General features: G+C 32.3%; 4 protein-coding genes across 5 annotated transcripts; 1 reads left to right on the top strand and 3 right to left on the bottom strand.

The window, feature by feature from the left end:
• Positions 1-3689: 3689 nt before the first annotated feature.
• Positions 3690-4380, top strand: LOC114184046 (histone H3.2). The gene has a single exon (XM_028071280.1). The coding sequence runs from the start codon at positions 3774-3776 to the stop codon at positions 4182-4184; it is 411 nt and encodes a 136-aa protein (XP_027927081.1). The 5' UTR covers positions 3690-3773; the 3' UTR covers positions 4185-4380.
• Positions 4381-5096: 716 nt separating this feature from the next.
• Positions 5097-5806, bottom strand: LOC114184930 (histone H3.2). The gene has a single exon (XM_028072340.1). The coding sequence runs from the start codon at positions 5674-5676 to the stop codon at positions 5266-5268; it is 411 nt and encodes a 136-aa protein (XP_027928141.1). The 5' UTR covers positions 5677-5806; the 3' UTR covers positions 5097-5265.
• Positions 5807-7628: 1822 nt separating this feature from the next.
• Positions 7629-12013, bottom strand: LOC114184929. Its single transcript, XM_028072339.1, has 4 exons — positions 11587-12013; positions 9347-9630; positions 8819-9046; positions 7629-8248 (listed from the first exon to the last, which is right to left on the bottom strand). Exons 1-4 carry the CDS (start codon positions 12011-12013, stop codon positions 7742-7744), a joined length of 1446 nt encoding a protein of 481 aa, XP_027928140.1. The 3' UTR covers positions 7629-7741.
• A 3491-nt stretch (positions 12014-15504) lies between these two features.
• On the bottom strand, positions 15505-19346 carry LOC114185809. 2 transcript variants are annotated; one of them, XM_028073731.1, is made up of 8 exons: positions 18882-19346; positions 18435-18635; positions 18184-18324; positions 16986-17105; positions 16812-16898; positions 16331-16580; positions 16135-16249; positions 15505-15827 (listed from the first exon to the last, which is right to left on the bottom strand). In XM_028073731.1, the coding sequence occupies exons 1-7, from the start codon at positions 19230-19232 to the stop codon at positions 16137-16139; spliced, it is 1263 nt and encodes a 420-aa protein (XP_027929532.1). In that variant the 5' UTR covers positions 19233-19346; the 3' UTR covers positions 15505-15827; positions 16135-16136. The 2 variants fall into 2 exon arrangements, with proteins under 2 accessions (XP_027929532.1, XP_027929533.1); XM_028073732.1 differs by having other exon boundaries at positions 15507-15827; positions 16135-16234.
• Positions 19347-22521: the final 3175 nt, after the last annotated feature.

Genomic DNA, 22521 nt, shown 5'->3' with positions numbered 1-22521 from the left:
AATCCTACAAGACAGAAAGGCAGAGTGGGGACCAAGTGGTTAGCATCTTTGAGAAATGAAAATTACAGAATGCCCTGGTGAGGCCATATATAAGTACAAGTCCTCATAGGGTAGTTTTGAAATTGAAGAAGGTTTTCTTGGTTGGATAATTGGAAATGGAATTCCATGTAGGACAATTGAATTGTTTAATGAGGAGGAGTTCGTTGAGACAGTGACCACCCTTTTTCTTTCAATCACATTATTTTATGACAATTATGATCCCAAAGCCTAACCCAGCCAGGGAAGTTAGTAGGATTTGTTAAACAAACACATGCAAAAAGTGTCTTTTCTTGTTTATTTGATAGCATTAGCGTAGATGCCTGATTAAATTCTTGTATTTTCTTTGAGCAAGGAATACGACACAAACATTTCACAACCACTAAAGAAACATAGCAGGTAGTTTAGCTATCCTTTGGAACACAGATGTATTTGGTTTTGACTAAGTTCAGTCTTCTCCTAACCACCAAATATAATGTTTGTTCCCACCCAACGAATCATAGGATGCTCTTACAACATTCAATAAAAACGGTGTTTTTTTTTTGTACTTAAAATTCGATTGGCTGAATAAATGCTAAATGGTTTAAGGTTTAGCAGACTGAAGTCAATCCATATACAGTTGTTGCTGAAGCAGCGGTTCAAGGGCCATGATCAAATATTTGTTTTTGGTAGCATATCATAATATATGAATTACAAAATTGAGAAAGACGATAGTTGAGATAAATAGTCCACAAGCAATTTTAGTCACTAATGACTAAGTTTGGATGTTGAAAATCTCACATCGACTAAAGATAAGATATATGGTATATGGGTTCAAACCATATCTTACAAGTTGGTTTTGAAAGGTTGAATTATGTTTAAAGTCCAGTTCTTAAAGGTTTTAGAGTCATACGAAAATTATACTAGTCAAATTTATTGTTGGTTGAACCCATCATCTCATTCACTGTTGAACCGCTATCAGATCAATCATTAATATTTAGTCTTACACTCGAGATATATTTGTCTGGACGTGAATGCGTTGAAAATCCCATCTTCTATAAAAATATGATTTTATAGAATTGAGTTAAATTTAAAGTTGATACTTAGGTTACAGTTCAATTAATTTTTTGAGTCTTGCAATTTGCTTTAAGTGAAGCTGGAGGAGATTCATTTTCAACCAGAATCCAATTCATAGTTGGTAGATTATGAACCATTGGATTCATTGGTCTGTTTATAATGATTCTTTGACTAATTTAGCATGTTTCCGGCGTAGTAAGGATTGAATGACAAAAAGTTTTACACATACATTGTTTCCTTTTCAAAATGTTACTTTGTCTCTTCTTGATGCTGTTTTTGTTTTTCATGGCTACTGAGAGTTTCTCACCGAGACACTAATTATTGGTGAGTTATTTCATTGGAAGGACCAGTTTTTACTTTTGGAGTTAAAAAATGGCACCTTTGTTTCACTTGCTTAATGCTAAGAGAAAGATGTTTATGATGTCACAATTTGAGTTGATTGGTGCAACAGATATGTGAAAAGGAACAACAAAGTATTCAGCAAGATCATATTCCAAATATTTTACATATTTTGTGTTTGAAATTGAAAGTTTAATAACTTACCATGCTTGAAAATAAACATCAAGGAGCTATCTTAGTACCTTTATTCTAATGACATATTTTACTACTATTTAACCCAAAACTTCAAAAAATTTGGTTTACAAATTTTTTCATTGTATTTAACTTTGTCATTTTTTTTAACGTAAAACTTAGACACCCTTAACTTATTCCTACCAAAAAAATATCAAAACAAATTCTTCTTGAGAAAAGAATTTTGAGACACTTATTATTTTAATATTTTGAGTTAAAAATAATATCTTTTAAGTTTTCTAGGTCATGTTTATGATTCATCGGTGTTGTAGAATCTTTCCTAATAAAAAAAGAAAATTATATTATAACAATTAAATTTTGACAATTTTATCTCACAATCTGAATTATCAGTTTTTAAGTAATTTTTTATTTTTTTATTTTTTTTATATTCAAAATCGACTTAAAATATGTCGATTCATATTGTAAGAAAAATTTGTTAGTATAGTATCATTATCCAATGAAAAAACCTAACAATTTCGTTCTGAACCATGGTCCTTCAAAAATGGATGTGAAATGGGACCAAATATGGATGAACAATGGCGTAAGGTTTACTCATGCAACACACACACCAGAGCACGTAGCTTTCGGTCTATTCTTCAATAATTGGCATCTTTAGCAACCATAGGAATTTTATTATAAAAGAGTGTGACAATGGCTGGCAAGATCCGAAGCTTGCACACAAAAGGGAAACCTCTCTCGACTTTCAGACAAAACACCACGGAACTGTGTCTCTCTGTCACAGACCCACACATACATTCATATTAACTACAAACTACTAATGCTTACGTACCACTTCAAACCTTACCATTTCCAAATTATTCTTTCTTTTCACTCATCCTCGCTAGCTTGAAAGAAACACATCATTCCAATTTCCTTGTCTCTTTATGGGTAAAAATTAAGGAATGAATAGTAAACACCATCTTGTTAGGTATATAGAGGAAGGGGTTTTACTGAAGAGAACAAACACCGATGAGACCTGAGTCCAACTACATAAAACATTGACATCACTCTCAACCCAAAACCTTTGGATTTATGGGTCTTTATCTTTATATAGTGCTCTTGGATTCCTACCGCTATCAGCCACCATTGCATGCTTCTTTTTTTGTCCTCCATAAAATCACAACAAAGTTTTATCCTTTTGTGTATCCCTTCTTCGGATTAACGTATTGTAAACTGAAGTAGCAGTTGCTACGAAGTTACGTTGTATATACTATAATAATACTATATAGTACTACCCTTGTCCTCCTCGTTAAATCATTTGTTCTTGTTTTTCCATGTTTCGCCTTAATTGTTGCATTCTTCTCTGTATAGACATGTGTTGCTTAGTTACCACTCAATCGTGTTGTCTTCAAACACACTGCATTTTGCTGTTTCTTTTACTCCTAGCAGTGGTCTTAGGTTTGTGCAGAAGCTATTGTGATTTGTATGATTGTGGATGAACCATCGAATGTAACAAATATGAAAAAACAAAATACGTGTGGCTTAATGGTGAAGTTCTTGGAACAAATTCACCTTCACATGGGTTAGTTGAAGTAGAGTCTCCCCAACTAGGAACAGGACGGGACAACTCGGAAACTTTAAAGTAATTTGGTTTGAATTTCGGACAAATTAAAGTAATTTCAAAACTCAAAATGAAAATTCTAAAGTAGAGAGTAAAATTAGAATTTTCAAGTGTACAGGGTGAAGAAATAAATAATGGAGGTGCAGAGAGAATCAGCCAGAAAAGTAACGTTTGTAGTTGTTTCAATGACAAAAATTCGAAGGAAGTATTTGTAGTTGTTTCACAATAATAGATATCACTGGGCCTCAACAATAATATCTAAACTTGAAAAAAAAAATTGAAGTAGCCCGCGCTCTCCGATGAAACGAAACAACAAACGCTACAAAATTAAAGTTGCCGCTTCAACAATCGAATCTCATTGGTTCATTTAAGTATACATGGATCGCAATTGTGACCGTAGATTAATTAAAAATGGAAGGCTCAGATATATCGTATCATCTATGTCGTGTGTATAAATCTTCCTTGGAATATAGTTCCATTACACTACAAACAAACAATTTTGGATCTGGAAGTGATTTTGCAGCTAAACAAGCACTAATTCTTCTCACCAATGGCGCGAACCAAGCAAACTGCGCGTAAATCCACGGGAGGCAAGGCTCCGAGGAAGCAACTGGCCACCAAGGCAGCCAGAAAATCTGCTCCGGCAACCGGCGGCGTGAAGAAGCCTCACCGCTTCAGGCCGGGAACAGTTGCGCTCAGAGAGATCAGAAAGTACCAAAAGAGCACCGAATTGCTGATCAGAAAACTTCCGTTCCAGCGTTTGGTGCGAGAAATCGCTCAGGATTTCAAAACGGATCTCCGTTTCCAGAGCAGTGCGGTTTCTGCTCTGCAGGAAGCTGCGGAGGCTTATCTTGTTGGACTCTTCGAAGACACAAACCTTTGCGCCATTCATGCCAAGCGCGTCACCATTATGCCCAAGGACATCCAACTTGCTCGCAGAATCAGGGGCGAGAGAGCTTGAGTTTTCATAATCTTCTGTCTCTGTTAGGATTGTTTAGACTGTCTTTAATCATGGATTCAGTTGCTTAAATGTAGATGAAAGAAAATGAAGGGTTTCTAGTTAAAATTGAAATTGTCTCCATTGATTATTATTTATTTATCTTTCCATTTTATGCAGAACTGTTATATCTTATTTATTGAATTACAAAGTTTTCATAGATTGCATCGATTGTACCTTTGTTTCATTTACTGTTAGAAATAGTTTTAACAGAAGGTATGCTTGAACCTTTAGTTCGTCTCAAAATAGATATTCTTCTCTCTTCATTATTGTATCTTATAGTGAATAGGTTTACAAGGTTTATCTACCCTAAACCCTTCAAAAAATGAATAGGTTTGTCTCATCTGTTTGGGTAGTCGAGTTTGTCGAACCTGTGTGGTCAAGTAAGGCTGATATGTGTTAATCGTCGGGTCTCTTCATTTTAAGCGTGACATCACACAGAAAAACATAATTTTAGGATTGTTAGAAACATTTGTAAGCGTGACATTTGTAGAAAAACATAATTTTACAAAAACATTGTGACAAAAATAAAAAATGTTACGGATACAAAATAAGACCATGAATAGTTTTAGGATTATGTGATGTGGTTGTATTCGACTAATAAACCTTTTCTTAATAAATTCTTACAATTTAAATAATCTTTGAACAAGTAATTAACTATTTTCTGATCGCCAAACACAATTAGTTTTGTTTACAGTGCACAATTTGCTTATTAAAATTATAATCTGATTTGAAAATTTATCTTTTGATACGAATACAATTTTACTCAATAATCAGTAATATAGATTATGGAAACCCAGCTATGTGGAAAGATATGATAAAATAACTCAGGTGAAACATTGACTAAGTAAACATTTCAAGAAAACCATACCTAAGTTTTACTCAACTTTGCTTTTCTCTTAAATTACTATATTGCATATGTTAGAAATAAAACGAATTTTTCGATAAAAAGTTTCAAGCACATTACAGAGCATTTCATAACCTAAAATCTGAACTAAACAGCACATAAACCCTATCCAAGTTTAGCCACATGCAAATTCTACATTTAAGCCCTCTCGCCTCTGATTCTGCGTGCGAGTTGAATGTCTTTGGGCATAATGGTCACTCTCTTGGCGTGAATAGCGCAGAGGTTAGTATCCTCGAAGAGTCCAACGAGATAAGCCTCAGCGGCTTCTTGAAGAGCAGAGACGGCGCTGCTTTGAAACCTGAGATCCGTTTTGAAATCCTGGGCAATTTCTCTCACCAGTCGCTGGAATGGAAGTTTTCGGATCAGAAGTTCAGTGCTTTTCTGGTACTTTCTGATCTCCCTCAGAGCCACCGTTCCTGGCCTGAAGCGGTGGGGCTTCTTCACTCCACCGGTGGCCGGAGCAGACTTCCGAGCAGCTTTCGTTGCCAATTGCTTTCTCGGCGCCTTACCACCGGTGGATTTGCGTGCGGTTTGCTTTGTACGTGCCATTGATCTCTCACACCAAAAACCCTTTTATCAAATTCTGAATTCTGCGCAAACGCTTGAGGGATTTGACGTTGGTGTAAAAGACTAAGGTGAAGTTTGGGGGTATATAGGTAATGAACACAGGTAGGGGGGAATTTTGAAATCTTTTAGGTTTGGGAGAATTAAGAGAATCTTTAAAACCTAAAATTCCAACCGTTGATGAGCATATGGATCGACGATTTGTGTGTTTTCTATTATCCTCGCACGGATCGCGATCCGCGCCACAATCCTATTAAATACATGCAGTACATTTCTGTAGCGGATTTTGTTTTCCTTCTGTTTTAATAATTTTCATTTTATTGTTTGTTTAACCAAATAATAGTTTTTAATTTTTTTTTCTTACTTTTATTTATTCTTTCTTGACTATTCCTGTTATTAATATCAGCGTAATCACTTTTTCATTGCACACGTGTGTTTACACATTTTAAATATGTGTAATATTATACTAATAGATGATAATATTATAAGTAAAATATATTAATAGATAATAATATTGTAAGTTAGTATATAAAATAAATTATATTTATTAAAAATAGAATGAAATATATCAGAAAAGATGAAAGAATAATAATTGATAAATAAAGTAAAATATATCAAAAATTTAATAAATAATTATATTTTAAAGAATAAAATTAATATTTTAAAATGTGAACACAAAAAGAAAAAATTCTTTATATATTTTTATAGAATATTGTATTACAAAATACATATGTTTATTTTAATACATATGAAATTTACAACAATTGAATGTTTTAATATAAATATATAAATGTTATATTATGGCTAAATTTTAATATATTTGAACAATTTTAGGTAAAATTGAATTTTGAATTTTAATTAAAATACAAATTGTTTTAAATATTGCTCATCTGTTTAAAAATTACTAAATTACAAATGAAAGCAATAGATAAAAGAAGATATGGGATTAACCTGCAAGAGGAGTAAGTTAAAAAACAAACTGTAAAGAGCTAGTCCATTTAGACATAGATTTGTCCACCCCATAACCATGTTAGGTGAATAGTTAATAAGCAATTGTATAAAAGTTTAGTGATATTAATTTTTGTATACTTTGTGATATGTACTTTAGTAAAGTTTTCTTTCATATTTTATTGTTGTATTTGATGTTTTCTTTTTACACAATTACCATTTAAAAAAAAAAAAAAACCAATCCAGTTCTTTCAATCAATTTTTAAGATGTTATAAAGTTTTGAATTTTTTTAAGCTAAACGCAAATTATATAAACAAAGCTAGTTTAGTTAAATATATTGAGATGTAGATTAAAATAAATTGACAAAAGAAATTAAGTACTTAATTAGTGAGCGAGAGTTTATCAATCTATAATAGAAAGTTTTATTACGGAATGATTGTTTAAAACAGATATTAAGCTATTATAATGTATTTATTTTGTTATTTGATTATTGTTTATTAACGTAAAGTTTAAACAAAAAAATAATCAATCTAATATGAGTAAATACAAATATATTGTCATAATTTTAATATTGATACTCTTCACTTTTGTGTTTGTGATTATTCTGACAGCCATAAAAATATTGTATTAAAAGTTATAACTTTAACGTTTGATTATTTAGATTAAAGAATCAAATTCTTCTTTCAGATATTGATTGATTAGACCTATAAACTATTTTAATAACATAAGATGAGAAAATAAACTGTATATTCTTCAATCTAATTACAATGAAGAACACATTTATAGTCCAACCTTTATATTTCAATATGACACCTAACTTGTCCAAATGCAGTCAACTGGTAAGTCGAAAACTTCTCCCTAATTAGTTCCATTAGGAACATGATCCAGACCAGACGCAATAGTGAAAGGCAAAAAGGTCATGATATATTATTATAATCTACCGTGAACAAGTTAATGTAGCAAAAAAGAAAAATCTAGAAGGCCTCAGTGAAGTCTAAAAGCAATGCATATTATATATTATATGTACAATAAAATAACAAACTACAATATCATGACATGAGGAATGAATGATTTAATATGCAACCACGTATTATATCCACATCATACCCAGTTACTAGACAAAGCAAAATCGTGGAATCTAAAAGAGAATTCCCCAGCCGTGTCTCTCTGAAGCCTTGAGAGGGAAATTTCAGTTGGAATATCAGTTGGTTCAGAAGGAGGAGGGGGCAATGGCAGTACATGAGTTTCGTTTGGAATGGGTGGTAGCTGAACTTCAGATGCATGTGATGGCAACACAGAAGACAGGGCCCTAAATCTGGTGCTTCCTACACTTGAAGAAGCCAAAGTCCTGTCCCAAAGGAAGACGTGCAGGAGAATAGGAACTCTAGTGTGTCGGTGCAAGGATAGCTTCTGGCTGAGTGAAACAGTGTCATAACACCGAATAGCTCCTGTTGAAGAAACCATCCATGGAAGGACTTTTTGATTTGACACTCTTGAAACCACCAATATCCTGCAAGTATCTGTTGCCAGTTTATACAGATTGCTAAGGCCTGATCGTGTGGCTGGTACATTTTCTTGATTGATGACTGATGAGATGAAAATAAATCCCTGTGAATTGAAAAAGAAAAATATTAATTGGCTGAAATTTTAAACATTGTGATGCGTTTTTAATGCAACCACACACACTAGCGGATCCAACACCCTGTTCATTACTTAAAAATAATGAATAATAAGATATTATTACCATATAATCTATAGATTTGATACAGAAGTCTCACACGTGACAGTTAACTCAATATCTAAATTAGAAGATGCAAAAGTTAGAAATTATATATATATATATATATATGTATATATATATATATATATATATATATATCACATGTATTTTTGATAGTGGCCCAAATAAGAGTGAGAGTGGCCAGTTGCACCCCTCAGTTTTCTAAAATTACAATTATATACCATTGAACCAAATCTTCTATACATGGTTTCTTAAGTAATGATTGCACTATCTTTAATAAAATCTGAGTTTCACCTCAATAATTTAAGAAACAAAGTTTTAAAATTTGCTCTATAGGACTCTGCAAAATAGTGAGATGAAACAGTAACTCGAATTAGAGAATGGTACAAACAACATCTAAACATAAGTATATGGATATTCATGATCAAGATAGAAACCTCTTCAGTACGACTAATGGCAAAGCCAAGCTTTGAGTCTTCCTCTTTCAGTTTGATTTCAATAGAGAACTCTCCAGCAACCGGAGCATACCACAGGCGAACTGCTCGTACAACGCCAATGTCTATTCCATGGTAATCCTCAAACCCGTAAAGGCTTTCATTTGCCAAGTTAGCTAAGTCAGATAAAGACCCCGCATTCACAGTAGAAGAAGCGGTCTCTCCTGATATCTGTCACACAAATAAAAGACAAACTCCTTTGTCATATGGAACAAAGCAATACAGCACTAAAAAAATAAAAATAAAAAAAATGAAGATGGTAACAGTTTCGTTGCGTCCTAGTGTACTAGACAGTGATAAAATCTTAAATTGTGTCCTACAGTTTCTTATGACCAAACTGCGATATATATTTTGAAGAGGAAGCAAAAAATAATAACCCACTCTTACATCATATCGTGAACCAATTTTTCCATAAGGTTAAGCTCTCAAGTTCAAAGTTCAAGAAAGCCACAATAAGAAGTGACCATTTACCTTAGTAAGTAGGGACTCAGTCTGGATGTTCATGAAGACAATAGGGACCCCGGAAGCCTGACCTGCATTGAGCCATGCATTTGCCCTGGCCAGGGTATCCTCCAAATCATTGTAGCGAGAAGCTACCCGATCTGAAGCTTTGGGAAGGAATAATATGGAAAGAAAGTTGCTAGAATTGGGAACTGATAGCATTTCTTGCATCCTCCTCTCCCATGAATACGAAACATATCCATCCTGTAACTTGGTCCTGGTTAATGCATTTACCATCCTAGTGCCCCTTGAAGCTGCACACAAATATTAGATATGATACTCGAAAATAAAAGAAGGAAGAAAATTGCAATGCCATTGACATCGATGACCAAATAACTGCTGACGATCAGCCAATACAGACATAGAGGTTTAAAAAAAGACGCGAAATAACTTTCCCTGAATAATATAAGGTCATTGTAAGATGTATGTATTGACTTTTCTGGTTTTGTTATATACAGGGCTTTAAGTTGGTATAACCTCACAATTTACAGGACAAGCCATCGGCAGAAATCTGGAATACTTGGTTGCATTTCATCCATGTTATAAAAAAAAAATAGTTATTAAGAGTATAAACTTTTAACTTGTACATTTGACAAAAGAGACACCAGTTGCTTTATCATATGTTCATATTGGCATTCTTGCAATAGAACGGCAACAGTTCAAAAATTGCTAGACCAACTTAATTGTCGTTCAACACTTTGACTAAAGTCTAGAGAGAACCCTCCAACTAAAAAACAAACAATATAAGACATATCTATCCAAGCTAAGTTTCAGTATTTGTAGTGACATAGGTATTGATCTTTATTAGAACAAATAAAGTAATAGTCTGCATCTGGATTCTAAAAGAAGACAGAAGACTAGGTTCAGGGTAAATAGATAGTTTCAGGAAACATTAAGGCTTTGCCTAAGATGCTTCCGGCCTACTGTTCCATTTTTACATCTGTCCGTTGGGTCAATAATACTACTGCTTATGTTATAGTGCCCAAGTTTAATTTAATTTACTTCTTACATTTTAAATGTAATATAAAAGAATGGTTCCTATAGCTGAAGAGGCTAACCAAGCCGCAGAGGTTATATCCAAGTTATCTTTTGAGTAGCATACTAAATCGGAGGAAACTGAGCATTATTTTTCTGTACTTCTAATGTAAAGATGTGTAGGCAGGGAGAAATTGGTATTTTCCATTTGCTCTATTTTTCTCAGATGGTGGATGTGATATGCATTTGACTTTGTTTTGGCACCTCTTGTGAAAAAACAAAATATTTTTAATTAAAAGTATTATCTTTGGCGTTTTATAGAAAAAAAAAAGCCAGAAAGGTGACCTCACAAGAAGAAGCACAAGTTTGAAATGAATCTAAGCAACTTTCATACGTGAAGTTCACCCAAGCAAATGGGAATGGAATCACAGAAAGAGATGGAATGGGCCATATACACGTGCACACTCAACGGAGTGTCAACTCATTGGCAACCCCACACACGTTACGTGTAAGCTAATTAGGCACAACGACATAAATAAACAATTATACCATAAGCCACCGTTTCCCTATTTTAACCAAAAAAAAGTTGGTAATTTTAACACATGAAGGAATTGTAAAAGGTTGATGTTTTATTTTATATAATTAGACCATAGAATATTAGAAATGTCAAATTCAGATATTGATACTCCAAATTATATATTCTAATTTATAATATAACAACGTATTGTGATCTTTAAAACATCCTTTATCATTATTTCAAAATCAAATTTCAATAATTCTATGGAAAGAAATTTTAAGATTACAATTAAATTTATTATTACAAATCCAAACTATAAATAAATTTTTATTATAAATTTAATTTTAATTATTTTAAAAAATTCATCCTCTCCATGCTAAAAAATTCTTTTTTTTTTTTCATTTCGTACGTTATCGTTCTTTCAACTCTTAATTATTAGTATTAAACAAAAGTAATGCAAATAAATACACTTAACTAACTTTTCTTTAATCAGTATGAATTTGTTTTCTGAAATGGAAGAGAAGCAAAGGACCAACCTAAGTACCACATTCCTCCAACTTCCAACTACCCCAGCTTAATTCAAAAACAATTTATTATTTATTAATTTATTAATATTCAATTAAGAATTATTAATTATTAAAAAAACACGGAAGCTCAAAAGTCAAAAGGCAAACCAGAAAAACACGAGAGAAAGTTGGCCAAAGATGGCAAACCGTACCTTGAAGCTCGAAGCATTCTGCTTCGGTCCGATCCAAGAACCCGACCACGTAATTCGGGTCATCAATCGACCGAAGAACCAAACCCTTCTTCGCCGCGAGTTCGTTAGGCACGATGCACGCCTGCAACTCCGCCAACTCCTCCGAACCTCGTCGCACCCGAACCACAATCGACGTCTCCTTCTTCTTGAACGCCTCCTGAAGGATCTTCTGCACGCCGCTCCTCCCGCCCTTGAACGGCGACTGGTACCGGATCTGCGATTTCGCCGTCGAACCGATTCGGAGCTCCTCCACGATGTCGCCGCTTTGGAGCATGTCGCCGGTCCACTCGTCGGCTTTCGAGCTTCCTCTCAGACATTCGATCGAAAGCACTTTCGGATCTCGCGTCGGCGAATCGGAGCTGCTCTGCGATGTTCTATCCATGATCATGTTAACCTAACGCAATCCTGTGTCGCTGTTCGGATTGTCGCTTCAATTACACCGCCTTCACACTATCCAACACACAACGAAACTACAAAAAAAAAGGTTCCGACGAGTGACCTGTAACCAAACGCGCCTTAACTAAAACTAGGTAACTAACTTGAAGGAAAGTTTGGGAGGATGGAAATTTTGAGGGATGTGTGTGGTAAATGGTTGTTGAACTTAAAACTGTGGTTGTTATGTGAACTAAAATGAAATTTGAATGGGAAGTCAAAGAAGCTTGGTGGTGGTTAATAATGTGAACAATTTATGGTTTGTGGAAAAGTATATGATCCATGCTGCCATGGAGTTCTAGACTTTGACCATTTTCTTTGCAAGGCTTCTTCTTCCTCCAATCAAATCTTCTTCCACACATTACAAAATTTTAAATGTTATGTTACTTAAAAAACTTGATATCGCTTAACATGTTAAGATTAACAATAATTTAAACAGAGTTGAAGTAATTAATCTCATGATCAATAAAAGTTAGATTTGATTAAAAAAATGATTAGAGTGAAGTGGATATTAGATTTTGATTTTGAATGAGTTGGATTGAACATTATTGCCAACCAATTCTAAGTTGTAACTCCAAATATACAACCGTGTAAATATGGAGTCGAATGTTTATTGTATTGCTTTTGAAATTGTATTCCTCACACGCCATTTTACACAAACTCTTTGACTATCATATTTTTCTTTTTCTTCTTCACACAAAGTCAAAGTTATGTTGTTGAACTAAGCTGAATCAGTTGGTCGGAACCAGCCAAGAACTAAATTGTATAAATTTGTTTGTTTTGAATAATAATCGTGTATATGTTCTATTTGAGTATCTAAATTAACATTAATCTATTATGTGATACCCATGTGCGCCTGAGTTGTACCCGATCATGAAGTCCGTTAAGGATGATCCAAACACGCCCATTTAGTATTAATCAACGGGAAAGATACCATAACGTTAAGTTATCCCCCACAAAGCGGATGCGACGGGTGAGATACCACAACGATAAGTGATCCCATAAAGCGGAACCATCTCGCCATGTTACCGGATTTTCAAGTCGGTAGTCCTAAAAACTGACATGCTTTCTCGTATAAAATGGCACAAAAAACATTAAAGATAACATACATAATTTTGCTCTTGTTAGACATCTAATCGATTAAAAATCAAACCGAACTCAGCAAGATCATATTCTTATTCAGAACAATGTTGTTCTATCAAAATGGAAATGAAACAAGTAAATTAACATTCTTTTATAATATTATTACGACAAGTAAATTCCAAATATTTAGTGGTTTTTTCTTCTAATTGAAAAAAAAAATGTATCTTTTTCTAATGAGTGTTTGAAAAATAGTTCAAAAGATTGACTCCGATAACTTTAAAGATATTTATTTCCATTTTTTCTATGAAAAAAGCTTTTAAAGTTGAATTGATTAATTATTATCCAAAGTATATTTTATTATTATTTTATTTAATTCTTATAAGAATGCTCAAAGAGTTTATTCTCGATTATTAAAATATTAGAAATCTCACGTCAATATTAACGATTACAGTATATATGATAAGTTTTAGGGTTAAATATGTTTTTAGTCTCTTAACTTTCAGTGAATTTTGGAATTAGTCCATTTTGAAACTTAAGACCAATTTAGTCCTTCATCTTTCGGAATACGAGGATTTAGTCCTTTTAATCAAATTTTGTTAGGTTTATTTGATATTTCGTACACATTTTAGGATTGTATTTGAATTGTTTATATTGTTTGACATATTTTTGCTTTAATGTTAAGTCAAATACTATTGTGAAAGGCGCTTGAAATGTCAAATAAACTTGACAAAATTTGATTAAAATGACTAAATTCACGTATTTCAAAAGATGAAGGACAAAATTGGTTTAAAGTTTCAAAATGGACTAATTTCAAAATTTATTTAAAGTTAAGGGACCAAAAACATATTTAACCCTAAGTTTTATATCAAAAGTGAATTTTATAATATTAAAATAAACTTAAAATTAATGTTTTTAAAATGATATTAAAGTTTATTATATATCCCATAAAACCATTACGCACAAAGTTAGTCTTGGAAGTAAAGAATACTGAATTAGAGATGACACACTAATTAAAAACATTTATACGCACACAAAAATTACCTTTTAACATAAAAAATCTATAATTTAAATTGGTTAAACATTATTTAAATTATTATAAATATTTGATTTTTTTATTATCTTAGTGTTGGAAATGATGAGAGTTGAATTTAGAAAGTGGGGAATGAATGGAGAAAAAGAAAAGGCGCGTGCATAGGTGGACTGAAGATGAGTGAGAGTGACAGAATACAAACGTAGGAAAAGTCGCTTTGATCAAGGCGCAGCCAGGGCATGGCATTCTCCAATCGTTTTCCACATCATATAATTTATTTTTTAATTTTATTCACTCTTCTGCTTATCCATAACAAGTATTTTTCTTGTTTTCTATCTTTTTGCCATGTATTTTTAAAAGAAAATCATTTGTTTTCATTTTTAATTTTCCTGTTTCTTTAGTTTTTTCTGTTTTGCTTAATCTAAATGATATTAGAAAATGGGACGGAGATAAATTTAAAAATATTAATACTAAAGAGATCAAGGGCAACATAAACCATTCATATGGACTAATTTTCAATCAAAAATATAAAGTAGGAGAATGTTTCTTTTTCATATCGCCTCTATAATTTTTTTTCTTCTATTTATTATCATTTTCATAATTTCTTCGTGCACTTGCATATGTTTAAAAATTTCAATTTTATTCTCTTCTCATTTCGAAATACATAATTCAAAAATACTACAGATTGTATAATTCATAACAAAAGTTTATATTTTTATCGTACATTTCAAAATAATTACAAATTTTGTATTTTAAATTATACCTTTTGAGATACAAAGTAAAAAAAATACATTTTGAATTAAACAATTTAAAATATAAAATTTATTTATTTTTTAAAATATATTATATATATTTAAAATAAATTTTGAAATATAATATAATATATTTTGAAATACATGATCCAAAGTATAGTTTTTGCATTTTAGAATGTATAAATCAAAATACAAAATAAAAAATACATTTCCAAAATGGCAGGAGATGGAAGAATGGAGTCGGAAAAACAGGAGTGTCGTCAGTGCTGTTGTTGAGAGTGATGTAAGGGAGCAGTTGGTGAAAGGATTGAGTGGAATGAGAAATTGTCAAAGGGAGGAGTCTCATTGGAATTTTATATACGAAATATGTTTAGGATGAAACAATGGAATCGAATCACATTTTATACATACAGCATTCATCCAACTTGAATATTATAAATTGTCTTATTATAAATTATAAAATGATCTTATTTCTAATGGACATGAAACTTGGAGTAACCTGTATAAGAAATTTTTATATGCCGAAAATTATTACTTTTTTTTTCAGAATTTTAAATTACGTAACGTTTTAAACAGAAATGATAGAAAAAGAAATTGTGGTTTCCTTCGTTTCTGCTTCATTAATCACCTGAGAAAGATACCCATCGATCAATCGGATTTTATGAGTAAAAATCCATGAAGTGAAGGATAATAATAAACCAACTGCTAGAAAGCACTAACAGATTTGAAGAAAATCCCTGCCTCTGCGTTGTGGTCTACCAGTCTAAACCATAATGTGCCAATGTTAAAGTATTTAACTGATATATAAGCCTATAAAGAATTTACCATCTTCTGTTTGCCACTTCATTCCCGTTGAATAGGATAATTGCATGGCATAGGACCACAGACATACATTCCAGAAGAGCCTACAAGGAGAAACGAAAGCGAATAAACATATGTGAATATCACCGCTTAATCTAAGACGAATACAAAATATAATCAGAAACAAAGAAGAAATATTCATGGCAATAGCTGGTGCCCATTTAAATTGTGTTTTAAACATGTTAAGAAATTTGCTGATGTATAAAGAGCGTCTAAAACTTTCATGCAAGATTCATGACTCTCAACTAAACGATTGAGAATCAAACTAAAACTATAAAACACAAGTTGTAGCACAAGTAAATAAAACTTGTGAATTTTTACCATGACATTCATATGATTTTAGATACTTACTATTATACCCATCTCTTGTGTGCAGTCGTACTCTTGTCTCCATTAAGAGATCGTCTTCTAGTCTTTTTCAAGTCTCCACGAGCTGACAATTGCTTTTGGACTGAAGAATAATAAGCTGCATTAGATTTTTGGCTACTTGAGACTTCTTTACGAGGACTAATGGATCGAGACTTCGAGTGGCGTTCAAAAACTCTACCTGATGAGCTGGATATTTTTCTTGGTGTAAGTTTCTGATCAATTTTGGAGGCAGAATCTTGTTTCGAGACAATTTCAGCGGAAAGATTTGATTCTTTGACAACAGAGGAACTATCTGAATCAGAAGACGAGGAGCTAGTGGTGCTCTCCATGTCATAAAGAAGGTTATCTATCATAATACGCGGCAACGGACTATCATTTGAGCCACTAGGAGAATAGGAGGGTCGACGAAGTCTTGTAAGCTGCACAACCTGTAGGTATTTGTGAATGAGTCTTTTATATACAAAAACAGTTGAAATTTGTAGATACGAAATCGTTCTTATTTTGGAGAGTTATGCTGACAATAGTCTAATGTATATTCATATTTATTCCATGTTAATTTAAATTCCTGGCTTGGCTTCTTATCATTTATAAAATAAAAAAAAACCAAGGTGGAACATCCCGGTTTTTTAAATATACCTTACTATATGCTATCGTGTTACCTTTTGTTCAAGAACTGACATGTCTTTCTTTAATTTTGTGATTGTTGTATTTTTCCTCCGTATAATGTCTTCTAATTCAGCAATCCTCTGTTTCAAATGACAGTATTATAAGTAATGAGTGAATTAGAACAAACAAAAGAGTTATAAATTTTAATTTAAAAATGTCAATGTTACCTTGTAATTAGCAACCTCGTTAGAGTTTAACACCGTTGTAAGCTCCTTTATTGTGATATCCTTCTCTTCACAATCTTTCCTAAGATTATAAATATCTTGTTCTACAGCCAAATTGTTTAACTGAGGATGACAAAAGACTACGTGAAAAGTTATCCAAAACAATACGAAATAAAAAAGTATATATGCGATTAATATCAAGAGATAGTGGAAGGAAAAAAATGGAAAAAAACTTAGCAAGAAAGTAGAAAAATATAACAATTAACTTCTTCAATTATAGTTAACCACCTAATAAAATATAATTAAATGATTTCTAATTATTATCCTGGTTAGTGAAAATCAGGGTCGGGGAACGCAAAGAACAAAAGTGTCTTATGAGCCACCATTTGCTCTAGTTACAGATCGTGTCAAAGTAACCGATGCTAAGATTTATGACCCACTTGTGATAGAAAAGTAAAGATCAAATTGCATAGACATATAAAATCATTCCAATAATTTGTTAAATCGAACATCAAAAGTTAAACATTTACAAAGTTACATATCCTATGCAAACACCATTCAACATCCATTGAAACTAATAAAAAAACACACACACACATTTTTAATTGTGGTTTTGTTTGATTGTCATCGATTATTATCAAAACTAAACCGAAACGAACCGATAATTACTATATTTATACTAATATGTAGCATTATGTAATAGCATTTTGAACATTTGATGCCAGTAGTATGTGATTCTAGGTGTTTTGGATATTTTGTTATAGTCACATGCAAAATATGCAAAATATATGACAGTAAAAAATAATAAGAGGTTGTAATACAATTATTATCACGTGTGGTCTTTCATTGATTATTTCTTATAGTTATGTAAATACAATTTTCAAGCCATGTTTGTCACTCATTTTGAATTAACTTTTGTTTTTAATTAGTTGTGAAATTAAAAAGCAATCTTCACTGCCACAATAAATTTAAATTAAAAAAAACACTAAACAAACAAATCACTGAAGATCAATTGATGTAATTCAAATTTAACATTTCACTCAAACCAAAGTTATATTATCTTGTATTTGGTTTATATGATTTTTTTATCTGAAACCAAATCAAACAACTAACACACCCGCAACCAAATTGTGGTTAAATCAAACATTGGTCCATTTACTCTCTCAGGACCCTAACAAAGATGAGTCCCAAAAAACAGTACCTGGATATCAGCAGAAGATGTAACACTTGACGCCCAATCTGACATGTCAGACATCCTTCGTTCTTCTTGATCCTCATTAGGGAAGGGAGTCTTATATTGCAGCACCTCATTTGCACCGGAATTTCTAGCAACTGAGGCACCCTGAAGTCCAAGTCAATGAGTGATCAAAGCCAATTAGACACATTATGAAGAAGCATAATTGTAATTGCACAACAGCAATAAAAATAAACAAACAAAATTTCCACCATTACATCATTAAAGAAAGCAGAGTGCTGTTCACAGTGCCAACAACCGCAATCAACAGGCTTAACTTTCTCGGTTCCAAAAGTCTCATTCAATTGCAATTCCACATCCTTGTCACACGACTTTTTCGTTGCTGAGTATTCTTTAGAATTGTTAACCAACTCGCAAAGAGTGTCAAGCTTCTGCTGCATGCTAGACAGCACCTGGTCCTGGCAAAGTACGATAAAACCACAAAACAAAATCGTAACAAAAAATCATAAAAAGAAAATCAGACTCATTCATAAATAAACAAGCAGAGAAGTAACGAATTTGTGTCGACAAACACATTAAAAGAGAGAGCATAATACATTACTCATTTACACATCACATACAGTAGATTTGAATATTAATTCTGAAAGCGAAAACGGTTACGAATTTGAACAGGTATATAGAGAAAAGCACGTTACGAATTGTACCCTTAGTTCAACGGATTTTTCCAGGTGACATATGCGAAGGTCTTTCCGGGAGCGTGCAACGGCGGCGCCAATGACGGCGACTACGAGGAACCTATGGATTGGAGGGAAGAGGTTCCAAGCGAGGGCTTGTTCGGCGCTTAAGCCGCCGCCAATGGTTCTCGCCGAGCTGGCCTCGTCGGCGTTAAGGAGCCGTCCCTGGAGCGATAACCACGCCATCGGCTTCTCCGACGAGACAGGGCGGCTCCGCTCCACGAAGCTTGCGGAGAGGCGGCGGCGAGAGGCGGAGACTCCGGTCACGGACACGAACAACGGATGAGACGGAGCTCCGTCACCGTTAGCAGCTGCGTCCATGGAAGCGTGATTGAAGTGAGACACAGCGTTTGTGTGTATTCAAACTTTTGAAATTGAGAGGGAAAGAGTAGAATAAGCCATGGTGATGGTACAAGACAAAGTATTGAAACGGTATGAAATGGTGCATCAGGACAAGACAAACCTTACAAATAAATTAAAATCCCTTTCACGCGATTCGTCACACTTTTCTGTACCCTATTTTCCTTCTTTGTGTATTTTATTCAAAATTTAAAATAGGAGGATAATATTTTAAATATTAAAATACCAATGATCAAACTTTATCAAGAAAATCATCTGTATGTTTTCTTAATAGTCTGAAAATAAATATATAAATAATTAATGATTGTATTACTCCTTGTACAAATATTCTTTTATTGGTAAACTAAAAATACAGTTTAAATTTATTGTATACATATAAAAGAATTATTCACGGAGACTAAGAATGTGTGTTAACATCTAATAATATACATTTAGAGAGAACAAAATAATAAATTTATAAGTTATATGATGTGATAAAGAAATAGAAAAAATTAAGTGTATAATAAATGTATATGTTATCATTGCTTTTCTGTGTTGATTAAATTATATTTTTTTTTAGGAAATGACGCGTCATATATAAGGAAAGTATTAATATTAAAATAACATTTTCTAAATAAATATAAGATGGAGCAACTAAGCGTTTTGTATTTAAAATTACAACTCTAGCTTATCCTTTCACAACTAATAATAAAAATTATATTTATGTTATTTTGTATAATATTTGTAAAATTAAGGAAAGAAGAAGTTAATGAAACAAATAATAAAGTTGTAAGGAATTAGCTCAACTGTGCAATGATTGACAGAAAAGTTTTCAAAATAAGTGTTGTAAGAAAATAGTTTAGAATAATTATCAAGGTAAGGTAATTTAAGAATAATTAATGATTTTAAATATTTTAAACACAAGAAAAGTGTTACCCGATGACCAAAATTTGTATTCTGAAAAATAAATAGTTAGAAATATCTTGCTCTGAAAAGAGTTGACTGAACAAACTAAGAAGGTGGGGTCATTAAATATGCAGATAGATGACAGTGCAGAACAATTTTTTTTCCTATAATGTATTAACAAAATAAATGTTTAAAATGATATAATTAAAACATATTAACTTTTAATCCCCCAAGCCCTTTAGTAATTCAAGTTCTAAACTTTTCAGTCTTGAATAGTCGATGTTTGTCATGTGATTTAACATAAAACTCTTTCACAGCTTTCTTGGAGAATTTAAAATAGAATAGTTAAAAAATTAAACGAAACCTGCATTAGATCTTGGTTGTATTACTACAGAGGTTTCATGCTAATTAGATTACCTAAAACCAAAAAAACTTAAAGTTTAAAACATCGATATATTTAAGCTTAAATATACATTTGGTCTTTATTTTCGTCAAAATTATTTATTTTGGTCTCTATTTTCGTTGTATGATCAATTTGATCCTCATTTTTGTAAAATTACATTCAATCAAGTCCTTTTAGCAAACGACGTTAAAATTAACAACACAGTGACAACGTGAAACTGTTTCGGGTAGGTGTCAAATTTTTGCACTGACGGTGGCACTGTGTTCATTTTTATGGTCATTGTAGGTTTTAAAGAAAATGAAATTCAATTGGGGAAGAAATTGAATCAGGGTTTAAAGGAAATTTGTGGCTAGCAAGAACGTGTACACAATCCACTTGGTGAGTTTAATTTGTGTTTCTGAGGTATGTCTCGTCATCATTTGTCTTCCTCCTCTTACTGTAATAGTTGGGGACAACCAAGTTGTAGTGGGTCTCATATTCGTGGTTCCAAGGGTATGGGTTTAACCCAATTTGCAAATGTGGAGAACTTGCAGTGATTCGAGTGACAAAAACTTCGAAGAATAATGGTAGACAATTTTGGATTGTTCTAAGTACAAGGTTAGATTGATGTGCCTTAAAAAACTCATTCCAATGGATCACACTACTTCAAGACAAACTTCACCAACGAAAAAAGCATAATCTCGAAGCGCAATCTCCAATTGTTCTTGATTTCCCCTCCCTCATATATTCTTGAGCGAGTACTCTCGTTGGCCAAGGAATGGTAGGTTTACAATAGGGGATCACCCTCGAGAATGGGTGGGTCATAACACCTTTCTCCCTCCAGGTTGTCCAACTTGGCCTTCAGCACATGTAGATCAACTTCATGTTGTTGGTTCAACTGTTGAGTTAAAGTCTCAGTTTGGATTTTTATAGTGCTTCCATATGCTTCTTTGTATTCATCAAATTGGTCTAGTGTTGCCTCCTAGGCTGCTCGTTCTGGTCAAGCAGTTGTTGAATTTGGTTTTGGATAGTGTTCATGGGGTTCAGATCCATTTGTCATGTTTGTTATGAATAACCTAGGTTAGTGGCAGGGATAGACAAGTGAGGTTAGAGATAACTTTATCAGGCTCCATGATGGACACCAAAATTTCTTACCTTGCTATGATTTGTTTCCAAACCCTTAAGAGGTCTCTGACATGCAGGTCGGTTAAGACAAGACAGATCCTAGTGCAAAAGACTTTCTAGTGATTAAGTAATAAGTGAAAAAGTAAGAAGAATGATTCAATGAGTGATACTTTCCTTTTGAGTTCCTTGTATGGAACTATAGGAATACGAGAGTTATGATTCAACATCTTGGTAATAATGATAAATAACCATATCATAAAATGACTACAAAGACTATATAGATACTTAAAACTTATTTCTTAGATCGGGTATGGATACATATGTACAGTTCTATTTTTATCATATTATGATATAAATAATTTATGAGTAATTAATTAAAAAAATAAAAAATATTTTTAACTACATAAAAAAGAGAATAATTCTTTTTTTATCGACAATTACTTATCCTTAATTTATCTTTTATAATAAAATTATTTATTTATTTTTAAAAACTAACAATTGTGTTACAAAATTTCTATATATCTATTATAATATTTATTTATTTTTATTCATTAATAATTATTTTCTCTTCTTTTATTTATTTATTGCACTTCATATTTACAAATATTTACTTTGTACGTTAACTTAATAATATTATACTGTTATCATTTATAAATATAATATTATATATATATATATATATATATTTAAAAATTGTTTAAAAATTGTGAACACAACTGTACTTTGATATTTTTACAAAACATATATTTACTTTATATATTTATTACAATATTATTACCTAATGTAATATCACATGTATTTAAAATTTTATGCTAGTATGATTTTAAATATATATAATCTCATAAAAATAATATTAAA

The sequence above is a fragment of the Vigna unguiculata genome, chromosome 5, assembly GCF_004118075.2.
Source record: "Vigna unguiculata cultivar IT97K-499-35 chromosome 5, ASM411807v1, whole genome shotgun sequence".
Lineage (NCBI taxonomy): Eukaryota > Viridiplantae > Streptophyta > Magnoliopsida > Fabales > Fabaceae > Vigna > Vigna unguiculata.
The sequence above is the reverse complement of the archived record's forward strand: the minus strand, read 5'-3'. Positions and strand labels throughout refer to the sequence as shown.